General features: G+C 37.7%; 1 protein-coding gene across 7 annotated transcripts in view; it reads right to left on the bottom strand.

Annotated features, from left to right (window-relative positions):
• Positions 1-19,055, bottom strand: part of CSNK1G3 (casein kinase 1 gamma 3) — a 167,896-nt gene that overhangs the window by 28,530 nt on the left and 120,311 nt on the right. For 3 of the 7 annotated variants that reach the window (XM_074953035.1, XM_074953034.1, XM_074953037.1), the window contains 5 exons: positions 12,351-12,436; positions 12,127-12,211; positions 10,927-11,075; positions 7,915-8,010; positions 5,896-5,991 (listed from right to left, as the gene is read on the bottom strand). In XM_074953035.1, coding sequence (XP_074809136.1) covers positions 5,896-5,991; positions 7,915-8,010; positions 10,927-11,075; positions 12,127-12,211; positions 12,351-12,436 — 512 coding nt within the window. The remainder of the gene's footprint in view (positions 1-5,895; positions 5,992-7,914; positions 8,011-10,926; positions 11,076-12,126; positions 12,212-12,350; positions 12,437-19,055) is intronic. The other 4 variants (XM_074953036.1, XM_074953038.1, XM_074953039.1 and 1 more) reach the window with 2 other exon arrangements.

Genomic DNA, 19,055 nt, shown 5'->3' with positions numbered 1-19,055 from the left:
TCCTTTGGAGCAGGGCTTGGTGCTTCTTAAAATTGTCCGGTGGGCTAGCACGAGAGGGTCCCACCACAGCCTCATCTGGACTGGGAGAGGGCCTAGGCATCATTCACCATGGGGGAAGAGAGTCTCATGGTGGGCACTGGCCCTTCCACCCACCACAGCATCCATTTGCACTTTGCGTACCGAGCCCGGTGATGTCTGATGCTTGTCTGAAGCGGGGATTGACGATTGGTGTGAAGGGGGCATCGGCATAACCACTGGCCACTGGCCTGCTGCCAGGATAGCATCACGGAGATGGACGCAGCCTCAGGAGCCCAGTCACCACGGTGCTGTCTTGGTGAGGGGCTGAACTCCCTCTTCGTGCTGGAGGGATCCCGCCTCCAGTGACCACGGCGGGACCATCAACGCCTGAGTCTGGAGCCTAACTGTCACTGTGGGTGAACAGTCCCTTGAAAAGGTGGATCAGTGCCGGGAGCAGGGGGAACAGCACAGTGTTCAGGAATGTTCCCATGATCTAGATGATGGCAACTGACATCGTGGAAAGCGTCGGCGGGAGGAAGACCAGTGCCAATCATATGGTGACCAATGCCTCCCTCTGGGTGAATCTCGACGAGAGGGCAGAGACCAGGAGCGCAGTGCCAGCGAACTGAGGCAACCTATGCTGATGCAGAAACCAGGGGTGCGGCGACAAATTGCTCTGCCTCGGCTCCAGAGACCGGCGGCGTCCACTCGCCTTCTGGGAAGCTTTCACAGATGGCTTGCCCTCGTAGGGAGCCTTTGCCAGGTCCATCGCAGCACACAGTGCTGGCTGCGCTGGGAGAGTCTTTTACTCTCTAGGCACTGTGAAGGCATTGACTCTGCCATAAGTCTGGGTCCCCTACTGCTCCCTGGAGTTGGTGATGGATCCCTTGGGGGGTGTGGAGGAGTTGGGGAGGGGTAGGAGGTCCCCTAGGGGATGTGTCCCCATGTGGCTCTGGGGTGGACGGGCAGCCAGAACAGGGTCCTTTCCTGATGCCCCTTGGTTCTTCTTGCTCGGTGCCACGTCCCAATTTTTCGAATTCTTTTTGGGCACCGGTGAAGGGGAATAGTGCTGGGTAGAGCCCTGCGCCAGCTCCAAGGCCAGCTGGAGAGCAGCCTCCAAGAGGAGGGCTCTCAAATGGATGTTGCGCTCTTTCTGTGTCCTAGGATGAAAGTTCTTACAGATGCAACACTTTTCTTTTACATGAGATTGCCCTAAGCACTTCAGACAGCTGCCATGGGGGTCACTAACAGGAATAGGCCTATTACAGTCAGTGCAGGGCTTAAAACCCAGAGACTGGGGCATGCCCTGCCTGGGGCAAAGTCCCTGCCAGGACCCTAAATTACTAACTAACTACAGTAAACAAAACTATTTACAGTTGCAATACATGAAGTGAAGAAAGGAAACCGCTGACCACTTGCGGGTGGTAAGAAGGATCATGAGCGCTGCACTCCAGAGGGCACCACAGCCGACTTATGGATACCGCTAAGGCAAAAGTCTCCGACAACTGTGCAAATGGGTGCACACATACCTAGAATGGAATCGACATGAGCAAGCATTCGAAGAACCACCTAACGTTTTTCAATATTTAACTGTTTTTTTTAAAAATTAAGGTGAGCTTCCTTCAAATTTCAACCTTTTTGGTTTGTTCTTTTTTTGAGGACTTAGAAATAGTAAATTTAAAAGAGAGTTATCTGAAAATTCTGAATTTGCTTTGCTTAAACAGTAACAAAGTTATAGTTTACTGAACTCTCAAGTATTCCAGGGCAAAACAGAAATCATATTTGACACTAAGTTATTCAGTATAATGGTACAAAACGTTTCCCACCATTTCAATAAGATGTCTAACATATTAACACATGAACTTAATTCAATCTCCAATAAAGTGGAAACAAGAGCAGTCGGCCACTGAATAGCAGCAATCCTATGGCTAAAACAAATATGTAAATATATTTCAGCAGCAAGAAAGAAGCCAAAAGTATATATCTGAATTCACAACTATGTACGGAGAGACTTGTATTAGTTTATCCAACATTCACTTTGTTAAGTCCTAGTTATTACAGAACTCCTCTGTAAATATATTTTGCACACAAAAAACACACCAGCACAATTAGCTCCAATTCTTTGCCATCTCAGAGGTACCAAGAATAAAAATGAGTCATGAAGAGTGAACTAGTTTAGAGGTGGTCCTCTAAAATGCACAAGATAATTTGGCAGAGTACGAAGTGCATATAAGGGTAAATCTTTTCCCACCACTGCTCCTATAGCACTTTACAGAGCAATAAATACAATTTAAAGAAATACTGTACAACTTAATTGAACCCTTTATAGCTTCTGTCATACCATATACAACCTGATGGCTTTGTCACACAAGACACTCAAGAAAATTAGGACAAGTCAGCTAAAGGTGTGACGTTAAAATGCATTAAACAACTGCATGGATACTCTCATTCCACAGGGGATTAAATTGAAGCAAAGCATAGCCAATTTTCTTCTGAATGAGAGTATCCACACAAGGGTTTAAAGCATTTTAACTCCAAACCTTTGGTTAACTCCTCAATTTTTTTTCACTGTAGATAGGCCTTAAAAGTACTATAGCTAATTGTTCAAAGGAATCTAGGCTACAGTACTAGACTAGCCAATGCCCCAATTTATTGGCAAAATTTGATTTAAAAAATTCAGTTATAACTGAAAGATATACATCACAACACTTATTCACAATATCAAACTCTACTGTAAGAAAAATAATTAGCATATCACATTATTTCATAGTATCTGCTACTAACAAACATTACTAATCCTTTGCCACTATGTTACAAAAACAATCAATAATTCAATAGGTGTGCAGTTATCTCCTATACCACAGGTTCTCAACCTTTTTGTTTTTGAGGCCCCCCCAACATGCTATAAAAACTCCATGGCCCACCTGTGCCACAGTAACTGGTTTTCTGCATATAAAAGCCAGGGCCTGTGTTGGGGGTAGCAATCAGGGCAATTGCCTGGTGCCCCATGCCACAGGGCCCCCATGAAGCTACATTGTTCAGGCTTCAGCCCCGGGTGGCGGACCTCAGGGACCTGGGCTTCAGCCCTATGTGGTGAGGCTTCGGCTTTCTGCCCTAGGCCCCAGCAAGTCTAATGTTTGGCCTGTTTCGAGGCTTTGCTGAAACTTGCTCGAGGCCATCTATGGGGCCCTGAACCCCTGGTTGAGAACTACTGTCCTATACAACATCTAACTTTAAAAGCAATGGGACGATTTAATACTATAGTTTCGCTTTTAAACTAAGCTTTTTGCAGGAATTTAACTTTGCTGCCAGGTTACCTAAAAGGTCTGTACTCTCGTAATTTCAGTTTTCCACTATTAAAGAATTAAATCAATATCTGCTATTGTTCTGTACCTACAGGACACACCGTCACCATTTCCTAAAAAATACTTTCTTCTTTTAAAGGTAAATACTGAATTTGCCCTGTAGCTTTAAATGGACTAAAATGTTAAGATAAATTAAAAACTGCTCTTGTGATGGTCATGTTTTTGGGTTAGAAAAAGCAAAGTACTGAAATTTTTCTCAGTAAATGCTGGGACTGTTGAAGTAATTATTTTGAATAAAGTACTGAATGCGCCATAAACTAAATGCACCAGAACTAGATAAATTCATGGAGGATAGGTCCGTCAATGGCTATTAGCCAGGATGGGCAGGGATGGTGTCCCTAGCCTCTGTTTGCCAGAAGCTGGGAATGGGTGACAGGGATTGGATCACTTGATGATTTCCTGTTCTGTTCATTCCCTGTTCATTTCCTCTGGCACTGGTCACTGTCGGACGACAGGATACTGGGCTAGACAGACCTTTGGTCTAACCCAATATGGTCGTTCTTATGTTCATAAACTATTTGAAGTGTTCCATTGATATGTTAAACATAGATAGAAATATTTCTTAATTTAGCCAGAAGGTACTTAAGAAATCTCAATTTTATCCAGTTTAATCTCAAATCCAATGCTAATTTCACATTCTAATATGGTTCAAGGAGACAAATCAACTACTTTCCTTTTTTATTTTATTGATTTGAAAGAGTTGCTGTGATCAGAACACTGGTCTGATAGTCAAACTGCTTGTTACTAGGAAGCTAAATAAGAATTAATTATTTCTATAAAAAGGTTTAGAGCAACCAACTCTTTGATTAGTTGCAATATTCAGTTTATTTTATTCAATTACTTTATTCTACACAAACAAAAGCTTTTCAAGCATCAGTTTAGAAGTTTGCAATTGAATTCAAGACTCAAATTTTTTAAAAGATGCAAAAAACTTATTGTACAGAATTAACAGGGTGAAGTATGCAATTTTATCCCTGCTCTTTGCCTTGGAGGAGAAAAAAACAAACAAGATATTTTAGAAAAGCTAAAATATAAGAAATAGATGGAGCTCTCAGTCTCAGGCTCAAAAAGCGTATTGAGCACAAGGAAAATACACAACATGTCCTATACAACAACTTGTTATAATACTAAATTATTATGATTTTGATTGACATGACAAACAATTACTAAGAACAGAGTGTACGCATATAAACGGGGCAGCTTTCAAGCCATCTGATGTGACAAGTATCTTCTTGATTCTCATACCCTACATTTCCCAAGAATTACTGCAACCACATACATCACATACACAAGGAAAGCAAAACCGGGTTGAAAGCTACAAAAATCTGATAAAGGAAATTAAGCATTCAGGGAGAAAGAGTTTGGACTATAACAGGGTCTGGGTGGGGAATTAACATAAGACAATGAGTCAGCATTTGACTTAGACAGAAACTCTAAATTGGCCAACCTTAGTGAATGAATCCCCTCAAGCTACTGTTTACAAATGAGAAATGGACTGGACTGGGAATCATACCTCATTTGAGCATTTTGGTGGTTGGCAAAGAAACATAGAGCTGTTACTGCTGCGCACCATTAAGCAAACAAATTAGTGAATTCAAAAGCTTCCTGAGTACACCACTTTGTTCAAGTTTTGATGTGATAACCCACTTCCATTAAGCAGAAATTAATATTATATTTTTCACTTGCAAGTGGAAGTGCAATAAAATTAGCTTTCTGGAGGCTCTTTAGTCACTATGTATAACTACATTCCTCTAACATCTTAAAGGGATGCCATAAATTCCATTACTGTCTGAATATATTTAACTACTATTCTTAAAAGCAAAATCTAAGACACTGAAAAATGATCAGAATTCCCTGTTTTTAGTTTTCTACTTTGTGAATTTGACAGCACTGTGTATATGTAAATTCACCATGTCTGGTCAGATAGCCAGTTTTGCCTTTTTTGCATTGGCCTCTCTATCAGGAGGGGAGAAATACATTTGTTTGGTAGGGACAAGTATAATATCTAAAGCTGCTGTTATACTTACTTGTAGAAATTGACTCTATTTAAACAGATATTTAATTGAAATAAAGTACTTAACTAAATATTACTAATATTCATTCGTTTCTCATTTTTTACCCTGGTTAAAAAGTATAAAGTGCTGCACTGTGCCAAGTTCTCCAAATTGGCTAATATTAAATAAACTTGAGTAGTTAAAATCTACTTAAATATATATAAAATTAAAATGAACTAAAGTCATAACGTTAGAGGATTTAGTTGACATAAATTTTAGAAAGCTATACTGCTAAACTACAACAGGCATTTGTAGAAATTCAACATACAAAAAGTCAAACTTTCTGCACTTTTCTTTTCCAGTTTGGCAGTTGTAGAACAAAAAGAATAAGGGAATGTAATTATGGACATAACTATGAAGCAAACTTTTCAGCTGAAAACAAGAATCATGCCAGGAGTTACAGGGGAATAGGCTGCAGCATGTGGAAATAATCAGTCATGCAAAGAAGCAGAAAATACCTGTACCGAGCCACCATGTCTGTCAGCTGCAAGGTGAGCTCTCAAGTGATGGGGGTTTGCCTGCTGGGAGTCCCAAGCTGCCCTGTGGTCTGCCGACTGCCAATTATATAATGCATTAAGCATGCAAGGAAGAGGAGGGAAAAAAACCCAAAACATATTAAACACCTCATGCTAGTATTACAATGTAAAATAAAAATCCCACAGGAATACAACACACAAACAGAATGTAACCAGCTATGTACATATGCACATGAATGTAGATGGTCTTTAAGTTTAAACATGTATCTAACAGATGTATTTGGGCATAAGCTTTCGTGGCTAAAAACCCCGCTTCTTCAGATGCATCTGAAGAAGTGGGGTTTTTACCCAGGAAAGTTTACGCCCAAATAAATCTGTTAGTCTTTAAGGTGCCACCAGACTCCTTGGTTTTTTTGTGCATACACATTAACACGGTTACTCCTTGATACTTGACATGTTTAAACTTTGCTATTTACTATAGCTAAAAGTTGTGGAGTGGCTAAAAACAAAAAAAATGTATACGCTCAAACATAACTACCAGACAGATTAAGAATCTGGAAATAGCAGAAAGCATAACAACAAACAAAAATAAAAAACCCCAAACCAACTGTTTTTATTATTTTAAGTAATTCCAAAATGGTTATAGTCTCTTGGGGTATGCAAAATTTCTCTTGAACATAGCAATATAATTAAAAATATGATGAAGACTCCAGAAGAAAACAAGAACTGAGGATTACATATGTTTAAAATACAATGCTGCAATTGCACATCATGCGTGTTATAATAACTGAAAATATACATTCAACAAATGCAATACAAAATGCAGGGCACAATTATTATATTGTATATTCCTACCCTTGCATCAACAAAAGCCTGAAATTTTCTGAGAAACAAACTGAAGTATAAAATCACAATACTGATCAAAGTTATCAGCTTACTGTAATTCTCCACTAGTTTGGCAACAAGCTCCTAATGAAATTCTCAGAGTATATCCTTTAAAATAACTGATTTTTGTACAGAAACCATAAACCTTTTAGGGCGAAGCTTTTGAAACTAGTCACCTACATTATGTATGCAAATCTCATTTGTATGTATAAAGTGGGTAACTATGTGCATATGCACTTTTTTTTTAATACTAGAATAAATCACATGTGTATATATATATATATATATATATATATATATATATATATATATATAGGGTGAAGTTTATATGTCCACTTTGGAAGCTTGACCCTTAAACTGTACAGCATATCAAAATAAAATATGACTTATATATTTTGTAAAGATACTATTTCAACCTTTACATAAAACAGTTATTGATCTGTAAGAAAGTACTTAAAAATACATTTTTCTCATGACAGCATTCTGGTAATCTCACCACAGAATTGTACACACTATGAGCACCAGGTAACAATGGTGAATTCAAATCTTAAGCAGTCCATTTGTTCTTATAGCCTATGATTGTGCATGAAGTATTTTCTCTAAGAAAAACCTGACAATACTTTTAACAGAAAATCTAGAATTCTCACAAATTTTACTGCCTTTTGAATTTACTAAGGTGGCAGTAAACTATAAATATGATGGGACAAAAAATGCAATCTTAGGAAAATAGAACCCTCTAACACTAGTGGGTGATTCACTGTACAGGGTGTAAAGTAAGAGACTGTAAGATTAAATAGAAAAACTAAGGAAAAAATACAGCAATGCTCCTTAGGATGCAGTTCATCAAAAAAGACAAAAACCTCCCACTTATTTATAATTACAACTTAAAAACACAATAGCCCTTTATGACCTTTATTTAAGACTTACAAACCAAAAACATTCATGCATTAATAAGGCTACCTTCAGCAAACATAGAAAAAAATGGACAGCAGAAACTGGTGTCAATTTGAAAATGTGTAACACAAGCAATAGCAAGGCTGTTTTGGCACAAAGAACAAACTTTATAAAAAGGATGACATAAAATAAAGCTGATAAAATCTTAGGTGAGCAGCATACCTGATTTTTGGATTGTTGCATCTTATCTCTGTGCTGATGTGCTTCTCTGTTTGATGACAGTGCGGGGTCCGAATGAATTGAGCCCACTGGAGTAGGCTACAAACATAATATATTATGTACCAAATTGTTAAAAAATATTTAAGTTTTTTACATACCAACAATTATTGAATTGTAATCCAAAACATGTTTCTGAACCTGCCATGGAAATGTACAGAGATGTGGCCATACAAAACCAACAGCAAGTCATGAAGCAGATCCTCACTAATTCTTAAACTTGGTAATTGCCTCACAAAAACCAGTATCATGCTCTCCCTTCACAAAAATTTAGGAGCAACTTGCTGCAATGATGTCTGATTATAAAGACTTCACTAGTCTATGCTGCAATGCATTCACTAGTATACTTAGGACATGATGAGTTATTGTAAAATGGTCCAAATAAAAGCAGCAAGTATATTTTGTGAGGAGTTCCTTAAATTTTTGTTTGCTTACATTTTAATTTGAAAAGTTTGCCACTACTCCAGCTAGAAGTGTTGGTCCCACTACAATTAAAGTTGCATGAAGTATCCATTCTAACCTATTTCGGTTACTGATAACTTCCTGTAAGATTTCAGCCTGAAATCTTCTATGACTAATCTCTGCCCTCTTTGAAAGTATGAAGAAAAAAAAAAGAGGATTAAGCCACTTTTAAATGTGAACACAGTGGAAATAAAAAGATATTACCATTTTACAAATTTTCTTCCAACTTTTTTTTTTTTTAAACAGATAATCAAAATGGCTGGGGCTTGAAGGATACAATTTTGTCTGGGGAGAATGCTTACTGAAAAGCAGTGCATTTCATTGTTCCAGAGGAAATTTGAGTTCACCATCTTATTCACTTTTGAAAAATTGTTTACCAACTATTCACAATGGAATTTTTTCACTTAGTTTGTGAAATGTGTAGCTAAGGAATGATTCACTGAGGCTATTTTCAAGACTAGCTTAGCTAAGCAGTGAAAGTTTATAAAGTTGTTCAGGACAGATGGTACATGGGGACTGAGAAAAGCTTCTTAAAACATTTTAAGATGCACAGCAGGGAGTCCCACTTTGATCATTCCCAAGGAAGGTGTTCCTTCTTATAAACGATCTAAGCATGTGTGGGAGAAGGCATTCTGGTGATGTATAAATAGTTCCAGATTGTGGAATTTTAACAGACTTCAAATTTGTAGAAGCTAACAGAATTTCCAAATCCTAAACAGGGAAATTCCTACCTTTTTACTTTAAGTAAAGAAAATCCATAGAAAGATTATATCCATAGAATGTTAAACAAGCATGGGTAACTAATCAAAGACAGAATGTGCCAAATAAAAGATTTCAGATGCCCTCAAACTTGGACTGTCCCTTTCTGAGTGCTACAGAATATTAACTTTTGTTAAAAGCCACAATACATTTGTTGCTATAACTTTATGTGCAGCATACTGTAGTACTATGTAAATACCATAATCCTATAAAATCGTGTACATAAAAAGCACAGTTGTTTCATAGGGAACTGACACATACTTTCCGACACTTAAGAATCAATTGTGCACATGATCAAAGTTAGCTTTGAAGTCGCTGCTTCATCCCTGTATACATTCTCGCATGTAAGCAAGGACGAAGAGAATATATATGCTGCCGTCTCTCATATTAGATTGTTGGCTCTTCTAAGCGGGGAACACATTTAGTTGTGTTTTTATACTGCCTAGCAGAGCAGGAACCTTATCCATGACAGGGCCCCTAGGCACTACTGCAATACAAAATAATCGTTATCATGTACCAAAAAAACCCCCAAACAAAACAATGTTATCAGAACGTTATTTGGGTTGCAAAGCCAAGCCCTCAAAAGTTAGAAAGAGCCAGATTAACAATTAATCTAATAACAATAATTATAGTGTAGACTATTGGAGTACTGACAATCTTAGTAAAATATGATAGTGAGAAGAAGTTATGAAAAAATATACACAAGTAAATAAGGATACGTATATACAGGAGTATGACATTAAATTTAGTGTAAGTAAAAAAAGAAGAAAATGTTACAAGATTATTTCAAGTTGTAGAAAAAATTCTGTAAGTCAAATACAGAATTTTGTAAAATGAAAGCTAAGAATAGATAATATTGGAGCATGCAACCAAAGTTCTATTGACTTAGACTATGTTTTCCATGAATTTTTGACTACAAATATTTCTGTCTGGCTTTTCTCAAAAAAATTTTGGTCTTTTTGGGCAAAAATTGAATTTTTGTAATTTTTCAGTGAAAAGACAGAATTTTCTACAGATACCACCCACACCATTTTCTGATCAGCTGAGACCCTAACTGTGGGGGCTAATCTTTTAGTTCCTGGCAGTTGTCAAAAATGTTTTTAAAAGGACATTTTTATTGAGTATTTTAACAAGATACTTAGACGCTCCTTCAAGCCACCTGTCTCAGCAAACGCTTGCAAGCAGCAGCTCACGTGCCTGTCAGGGAAGATGTGCACTTTGATGTCACAAAGGGAATGAGGCTTTAGTATAGCTTCAGCTTAGTATAGTTTCAGCTATAAACCTCAGATGCTGAGAAGTGATTTCTCAGTTGCTTAAAACTTTCCCAAAATGAAACAACCACACACTCCCAATGACGACTCTGTCCTTGCAAAGTTTCAGATGACAATCTGTTACTCTGCTCAAAAGATGATTAGAATTCCTACAACCCCCTATTATAAAACAGAGGAGGGAATTTTATTTGATGTTTAAAAAAAAAAACCACCACACCTTTGGGAAGAGACCCAGTATGAAAAAAATCTCAGACCAAAAGGTGATATTTCATAAATTTCACAATATGTAAAAACAGGGGATTACAATGGAAACTGTTCTGCAGCTTTCACAATAGTAGCTTGACTCATAATCTTAGTAAATTTTATAATATACAAGAAAAATTATACACAAATATTAAGACTAACTACGATAGTTAAAAAAAACTGGTTAGACAAAAATACAGCATCTTTGCTTAACTGAACTCACCAGCTGTTTCCCAATCCAGTCATATTCATAATCAAACATATAGCCCTTCCGATCAAATAAGTCTGTAAAGAGTTTTCTTAAGTAGTCATAGTCTGGTTTTTCAAAAAAATCTAGCCTTCTTACATAACGCAGATATGTAGCCATTTCCTCTATACAAATGAGAAATATTCATAATTGCCATTTCTGTTTTATTAATGGTTAAACAATTTCATTAGGCATTTAAAAACAAACCAAATAAATCTTTAGCTTTCTATATAAAATTCAGATTGATTTTGTCATGTTAATTTACTTTATCAGTTAAGTTTTCATGTTCCACAGCAGTTAATGCATTTTTCCCTTTGAAATAATTATGCACCTATTAACTTTATGTTCATGAGTATCCCATTCAATTTAATGGAACTGCCATACGTGTAAATGTTTGCAGGATGGAGCCAAACAGACAAAAAAAAATCAACTTTTAAAAATCATGCTAAAATCTATCATTACTAGACGTGAGAGATTTATACACCAGAAAACTCCCCCCCTCTCCCCCCCAACCCCCCGGCTTATTTTGTACATTTGATAGAAGTTTCTTGTTTAGTCAATTTCATGGGTGCTTCTGTGCAGCAAATTAGTTTCATACGTCTGAGTCTTTTACAGAGAAACCAGGGAAATAAAATATCTTTTTGTATAGGAAAATGTAACTATAATACCACAAAAATTGTTAAGGGGACTCAGAGGCAGGAGTAGTGCCCAAAATGAATTGTAAGTAGTTTTAAGTAAGTCAACTTCAAAATGATGGTCATCTACCAGTAAGAAAAGTGTTACAATAAATATTTTTAAAAATATTAAATCTGCTTTCTTATAGATGAAAGGGAGACCAAAATTTTATGCTTCAGGACAAACTGATCACTATCTGGAACTGGAAATAAACTTCCTCCCCTCTTCCCTCCTCCCCACAGAATGTCAATACATTGAACAATTAGTGATTTTCGGCCTCTCTCCTAATCCCCCAGCTTCAATAACAGTCAGTGACCAAACTCTGTAATGTTTCATTATATTTTAAATTACTTGCATTAACACAATATATTTTATGATATGTATTTGAAAGCCATTTTTCTTAGTAATGTATACAGCCCTACAGTACTAAAAACAAAGATTTACTGCAGTGTTATTTTAAAGATAAATTCACAGATTCATCTTCATTAACAGAGTCATTACCTGGAAAGTTTTCGCACAATACTTCGACAGGTGTTGCTCGTTTTGTGTCTCCAATTTTCTGATAACGTTCTTTTAATGTATCAGCCTATGACGTGAAAGATAAATTTATAACTTCAGAAAGTATTTTAGGAGACAACTTTACTAAGGAAACACCATGGAGAAGATTTTTTTTTTTTATTAAAAAAAAAAAAAAGAGAGAGAGATGAGGATATTAAAAACACTACCTTTAAACCTTGCCACGGAAGGCTCCCTCTGAGAAAATACATAAACATATGTCCTAAAGCTTCCAAATCATCTCTTCTACTTTGTTCTGAAACATAAAATAAAAAGGTTATTAGAACGTTACGTCTGCTTAAAGTATACTTTAATTTTTCACATTTAGAAAAAGTTTTAATATATTTAGACGTTTAACAATATAAAATTATTATATTAAAGTAGTGCACATTTTTGCCTATTACAGACCCTATTAAAAGCAGAGTTAAACAGAAAATGCCAATGCAGAATACAGGTATGTCCATCTTAATAATACAAGTCATTTTTGGTATAAAAGGAAACTGATCTGATATTTAAAATTACACTTTCAGTAAACATGTCCACATTTTTCAACTATGTTAAATGAGAACAATTTTACAGTCTGTCATTGAACAAATTTCCTTCTTAAAATGATGAAAATGAATGTGGTACATGGAAAAAGTAATATTTGTTCCCCATCTATTCACTTTATGGAGTTTTTTAGGAAGCCAAAGGTTTTATTGGGGAAGTAAGAAGTCTTACATGGAAGATCAGTCAAAAAGCACCATTGAGGAAGTGAGTAGCTGTAGCTTATTCCCCTATCTAGCTGACCTTAGAGTGGAACTGTGAATGGAATTACTTTGCAGTAATACAATTTTTGTTTACATTAATGAAGTACTAATCAGCATATTAGAATTCCGGAATTCAAACCACAGTATTCCATAAAGTTTACAAGAGAATAAAATAAGAAAACCAACAACAGTAAATTCCAAAAGATAACTCAAGTGATTCAAATGTGCAAAATTCACAAGTGCCCCTTCGGTTTCTGAAATTCTGACTATTAAAAGCAAAAACACATTTCTTATTGCCAAAGTATTATTCACATTTTAAATTACAGATATCAATATATTTAAGAGTCTTCAATATAGGTAATTCAATGATCTTTAGATTATTCAATTATACAATGTAATAACCCAAAATCTTAAAGCCAATAGAAAAATTACTGCTGCTAGTAAGCATTATCATCCCCCTACTACCGGAGATGAGGCATACAATTATATAGGATATTTTTTTTTAATTGAGGTGATTCATTGGATTGAAAGCAGTTCCATAAATACACAAGTAACTCGTCAGTCTCAACAGTAAAATGTTGTTTGGTCACCCAGTTTTAAAGCAATAATAGATTACTACTACTACTAATTTACTTTATAAAGAGAGTATAGATATGGCTAACGCTGAACAAATTTATCTAGTCTACTCCTTAAATGTAGATCAGGAAGTTCATAGCAAAAAATTTGCCTTTACAGACCGAATCTTAGGGCATCGCTACACTGAAAACTTCAAAGCACTGTCGCGGGAGCAGTCCTGCAGCAGCACTTTGAAGTGCGAGCGTGGTCACATTAAGCAGTTAAGCGTGGTCACGTGCAAGCGCTGGGAGACAGCTCTCCCAGCACTCCTGGTAATCCACCTCCATGAGGGGATTAGCTCAGAGCACTGGGAGCACGGCTCCCAGTGCTCAGAGCCTGTTTACACTACCGCTTTAAAGCGCTCTGACTTGCTGCGCTCAGGGGGGTGATTTTTCACACCCTTGAGCCAGCAAGTTAGAGCTCTATAAAATGTAAGTGTAGCCAAGCCCTTAGACACAGTTAGGGGATTGTGAATTTACTTTGCATTGTGATGTCCTTACATTTGACAGTTGCTTCCCTTCCCAACAGAAGCAGTTTTAAAAAATGTTTATTCCTTTAAAAGGACTCGACATTAAAAAGAAACAGCATTTTGACAAAAAGGTAGCATATTTTACAAACTGCTTAACTTGGAGTTCTCTTTCAAAGAACAGTTGATGCTTTGTTTCTAAACAGTATGTGTTTCATGATTCAGATTTGCTGTATTTTCCCTCTCATTTGCCATGAAGAACAGTTGCAAGAAGATAATGTACTTTTCTGAGTTGGTGTACTTTTTCCTGACAGGTTTTCCTAAGTTCCTGTGGTGATATAAATTTCCATTTCTATGAACATGATTGAGACCACAGATGGGAAAGCAACAACAATTTAAATAAACTCTTCCGTTTCCCTGCAAATGCACTTAGTAATACAGAAGCAAAGAAATGAGAGGTGTCAGACCATAGTATGAAGACAAAATGTTTCCAAATAGAATATTTATTGACGTTGTCAAAGCAATGCCAGTAGTTATTTAAGGATCCTATTAATGGTTGCTTTTATGACTCATGTATTTTAATTAAAGAAAAGTTTGCTGTGAATAATGCTTTTTTCCCCATCTTTTCTTAGGTTATAGCAAATGGTGAAAAACATTGCTACAAAATTTTTGTTCATCTGAAGTAATTTGTGAAGTACACAGAGCAGTTTTTTGTTTAAGATGTAATTAGAAAAAGCCACACTGTAGGAGTCACCACTCATTTTAGTAGACCTTTTATAGACAAAAGATAAATGGCCATTATTCATAGAAGAGAATATGCTGTTCAACAGCTAAACCCATTTAATGTGTTCTAAATTAGAGTTTGTCTGAAGAAGGTAGATTTGAAGTACTTGTCAATATAAGAGGAGATTAAAATGTTCACAAAGAGAAGCAAATTAAAAACACCACATTTAGTAGCATAGATAAAGCTTAATTTTAAAACAGCAAAGAGAAGCTCTATTAGCAATTCAGATGAATTTGTAATTGTGCAAGATGAACAAAGAGGCATTCTCTTTCAGAGCTGTTCGGTGGGCATGACAAGAACACACACCGCATCATGCATTAGGATAATGCAGATTGCTCCACCAGGTGTGTCAGCCTTACTCTGCAGACTTGTGCAGTAAGAGGACATGAACTTGTCTCCTAAATGTGGTGAGAAGGGCAGTGCTTAATTTGCAACAGGGCTGAGCCCCAGCTCTTCTAGACTTGACAGTTCATAGCCCCGGCATGTCTGAGCTTGCTGCATCAGTTATGAAAGTAGAAAAATTGCTTGAGCCCCAGCATCTCTTTCATTACAAATTAAGAACTGGAGAAGGGGTGAGTCAGCCCTGCTTACAGGAATCAGCTCCTGGTACAGGGCACACGAGAGGGCAGAAATTAAAAAGCTCCTATAAGGGCAGATCACAACCTAGTTCTAAATCAGTAGTTCAGTATCAAGAAAACTTGACTGAACTTACATTCAAAACACATTTTGTTCAGTTGATCCATCATGCATTCAATTTCAAATTAACTTTTATTTTATTGCATGAGTATATAACATTACACTAATAAGACCTAAAGGTTGAAAATTAATTGCGTAAGTTAGAAAATTCAGAGATGATGAAATTTGGACTTTCATGTGTAATATACTAAAATCACATTGGACAATATGGCATTCTTTATAGAGAATAGAACAATTTTGCTTTCTCATAAAAATCTGTCAGCCTAGGGAAGTGCAGGGTCGGCAGCTTCTGGAAGCAAGGCCCCCTCTATACACAGAAATACATCTGCTGTACCGCTCCAGAAAGAATCTTCCCAAGACACAACTGTAAAAATCAAAAATTATTAAACACTATCTGAGTCAGCCAGAAGGATGTGATGGTTGTCAGAAACATTTTTCACAAATGAAAAAAAGCAACTTTCTAGCAAGGGCTCAAAAAGGGGGTTGTTATGCCCTTAATTAACAAACAGAGAGACTTTGACATTCATTTTCTTCACACTGCAGTCACAAGAGAGGTACCAATTTTAGAAAATATTCCCCAAACTGTAACATACTGTGGAGGTAGATTAATTCTACCTTGAAGAAAGAAGTTTTTAGTCAAGAGAGAAAAAACAAATTAAGAGCTTTAAATTCAAGATTCAGGCTGTAAAGTTCATATTTTTCCACACACTCAAACAAATTCTGGACTTTGTCTTAGAAAGTCCAAGAAGATATTGCTATAGTCTCCATGAATGCTATCTATCTCTATTAGAGCTGTTCATTAATCGCAGTTAACTCACACGATTAACTCCAAAAAATTAATTGTGATAAAAAAATTAATCACGATTAATCAGTTTTAATCACACTGTTAAATACCAATTGAAATTTATTAAATATTTTCAATGTTTTTCTACATTTTCATATATATTGTATTCTGTGTTGTAATTGAAATCAAATTGCATGTTATTTTTATTATAAATATTTGCACTATAAAAATGATAAACAAATGAAATAGTATTTTTCAATTCACCTCATACAAGTACTGTAGTGCAATCTCTTTGTTGTGAAAGGGAAGGTTACTCACCTTGTGCAGTAACTGAGGTTCTTCGAGATGTGTCTCCCTCTGGGTGCTCCACTTAAGGTGGCAGTACATACTTGCACCGTCGATTGGAGATTTTTGCTAGCAGTGTCTGGTTGGGGCACGTGTGCACAGTAGCTGTCTCATGGCGCCACTGGTGGTTCTTCTGGCACGTGCACACCCCGACCCTCTCAGTTCCTTCTCTACTGTGGAGCATTTAGTTCTTTTACTCCGAAGCAGAGGGGAAGCGGGTGGGTAGTGGAGCACCCACAGGGACACACATCTCAAAGAACCTCAGTTACTGCACAAGTTGAGTAACCTTTCCCTCTTCTTTGAGTGCTGTCCCTGTGGGAGCTCCACTTCAGGTGAATGTAGAGCAGTGCCCTCATGAGAATGGAAGGAGTTTCGGAGTTGAGCCTGTAGCTGCAGCTAGGACTGTGAAGCCTACCCTTGTGTCTGCGCTCAAGCTGAGCTTAATGACATAATGATTAATGAATGTGTGTTCAGATGCCCGTGTGGCTGCTCTGCATATGTCTACAATGGGTATGTTGTGCAGGAATGCTATGGAAGCCACTACGGCCCCTGTCAAGTGTGTTCTGATGCCCATTGGGACTTCTCCATTACATAGGGAGTAGCACAATTGAATACAGTTTGATATCCATTTAGATAGTCTTTGTGTGGATATAGCCACATCCTTTGATCTTTCTGTCATTGACACAAATAGTCTGGGAGATTTACGGAAGGCCTTCCTTCTGTCAAGATAAAAGGCCAGGGTGCGATGGACATCTAATGTATGTAACACCACCTCTTGGGGGTTGTTGTGTGGTTTCAGATGGTAAGTGAATCGGTGGAATGAGGATGATATTTTGAGCATGAATTTAGGGCGTGTCCTAAGATTCACTTTGTCCTTGTAGAATATTGAGTATGGGGGGTGAGCCATGAGTGCCCCATCTCACTCACTTTTTGTGCCAATGTGATGGCTATCAAGAATGCCACTTTCATAGATAAGTGAAGTAAAGAAGACAATGCTAAGGATTCGAATGGTTTTCTGGTTAGGCATTTGAGCACTAAGTTTCAATCCCATGCTGGTGTGGCTTCACAAATATCCAGGTACACGTTCTGTAGCCCCATTACAAACCTCTTAGTAGTGGGATGGGCAAATACTGATGTCACATTCATCTGTTGATGGAAGGCCATTATGGAAGTGAACTTTAATTGAGTTCATAGCCAGTCCTGAGTTTAAGGATAGTAGGTAATCCAGGATGATAGGAAGTGGTGCCGGTTGTGCAGATATTTGTTTGGTTTGGCACCACAGGGAAAATCTTATCCATTTCTGGAGGTAAGTAGAGCGTGTGTTATGTTTCCTGCTATTACCCAGTACTTGTTTTACATGGTCAGAACAGGTTAATTCCTCAGGACAGAGCCATGAAAGAGCCATGCGTTCAGGTGAAGCTTCCCCGGATCCAAATGGAGGGTTTGACCATTGTCCTGTGACAAGAGATTGTATAGACGGGGCAGAGTGAATGGCTTGCATATTGCCTTGCGAGTCAGGTAAGGGAACCAAGTCTGTCTGGGCCATGTTGGCATTATAAGGACTAACTTGGCCCTGTCGGTTCGTGTTCTGTGTATGACTCTGGAGATCAGAGGAATCGGAGGGAAGGCATGTAGGAGAGGGCCGTTCCATTTGATAAGGAATGTGTCTCCCAGTGATTGTGCTCCCTGTCCTGCACGTGAACAGAACTTTGGGCATTTCTTATTTGCTCACATCGCAAACAGGTCTTTTGCTGGAGTTCTCCATCTGTGGAAAATACGATGTGTTATTTTGTCATTCAGTTCCCATTCGTATTCTTGTGAGAACTGTGTGCTCATTGTGTCCGCCATGATATTCAGGCAGCCCAGTAGGTATGATGCTATGATAGTGATATTGTGCTTTATGCACCAGTTCCATAGTTTTAGACCTTCCACACATAAGGAGAAGGATCATGCTCCACCCGGGCAGTTGATATAGAACATACACGCGATGTTGTCTGTTAGGATCCATAACGTTCTGTTTCTTATGAGAGAAGGAAGTGGCAGCATGCATTGCATACCGGGTGTAATTCTAGTAGATTTATGTGTAAATGTGTTTCCGCAGGGGACCATTTGCCCTGGGTGGTATGTTGGTTCAGGTGAGCCCCCCATCCAATCAGGGAGGCATCTGTTGTGATCTGAACAGATGGTGGTTCCTGTTGGAATGGTACACTGGAGCAAATGTTCATTGGGTTTGTCCACCAGCATAGTGATTGTATCACCTTTGTGGTGGGTGTGATTCTCTTGTTTAGACTGTGTCTTTGTGGGATGCATACTGCATTCAGCCATCTCTGAAAGCACCACATGTGTAGCCTGGCATGTTTTACAACGAATGTGGTAGCAGCCATATGTCCCAATAGTTGTAGGCATGTCCACACATGTACCCATGGACTGTGAGAC

The sequence above is a fragment of the Natator depressus genome, chromosome 5 (assembly GCF_965152275.1).
Source record: "Natator depressus isolate rNatDep1 chromosome 5, rNatDep2.hap1, whole genome shotgun sequence".
Taxonomy (NCBI): Eukaryota; Metazoa; Chordata; order Testudines; family Cheloniidae; genus Natator; species Natator depressus.
The sequence above is the reverse complement of the archived record's forward strand: the minus strand, read 5'-3'. Positions and strand labels throughout refer to the sequence as shown.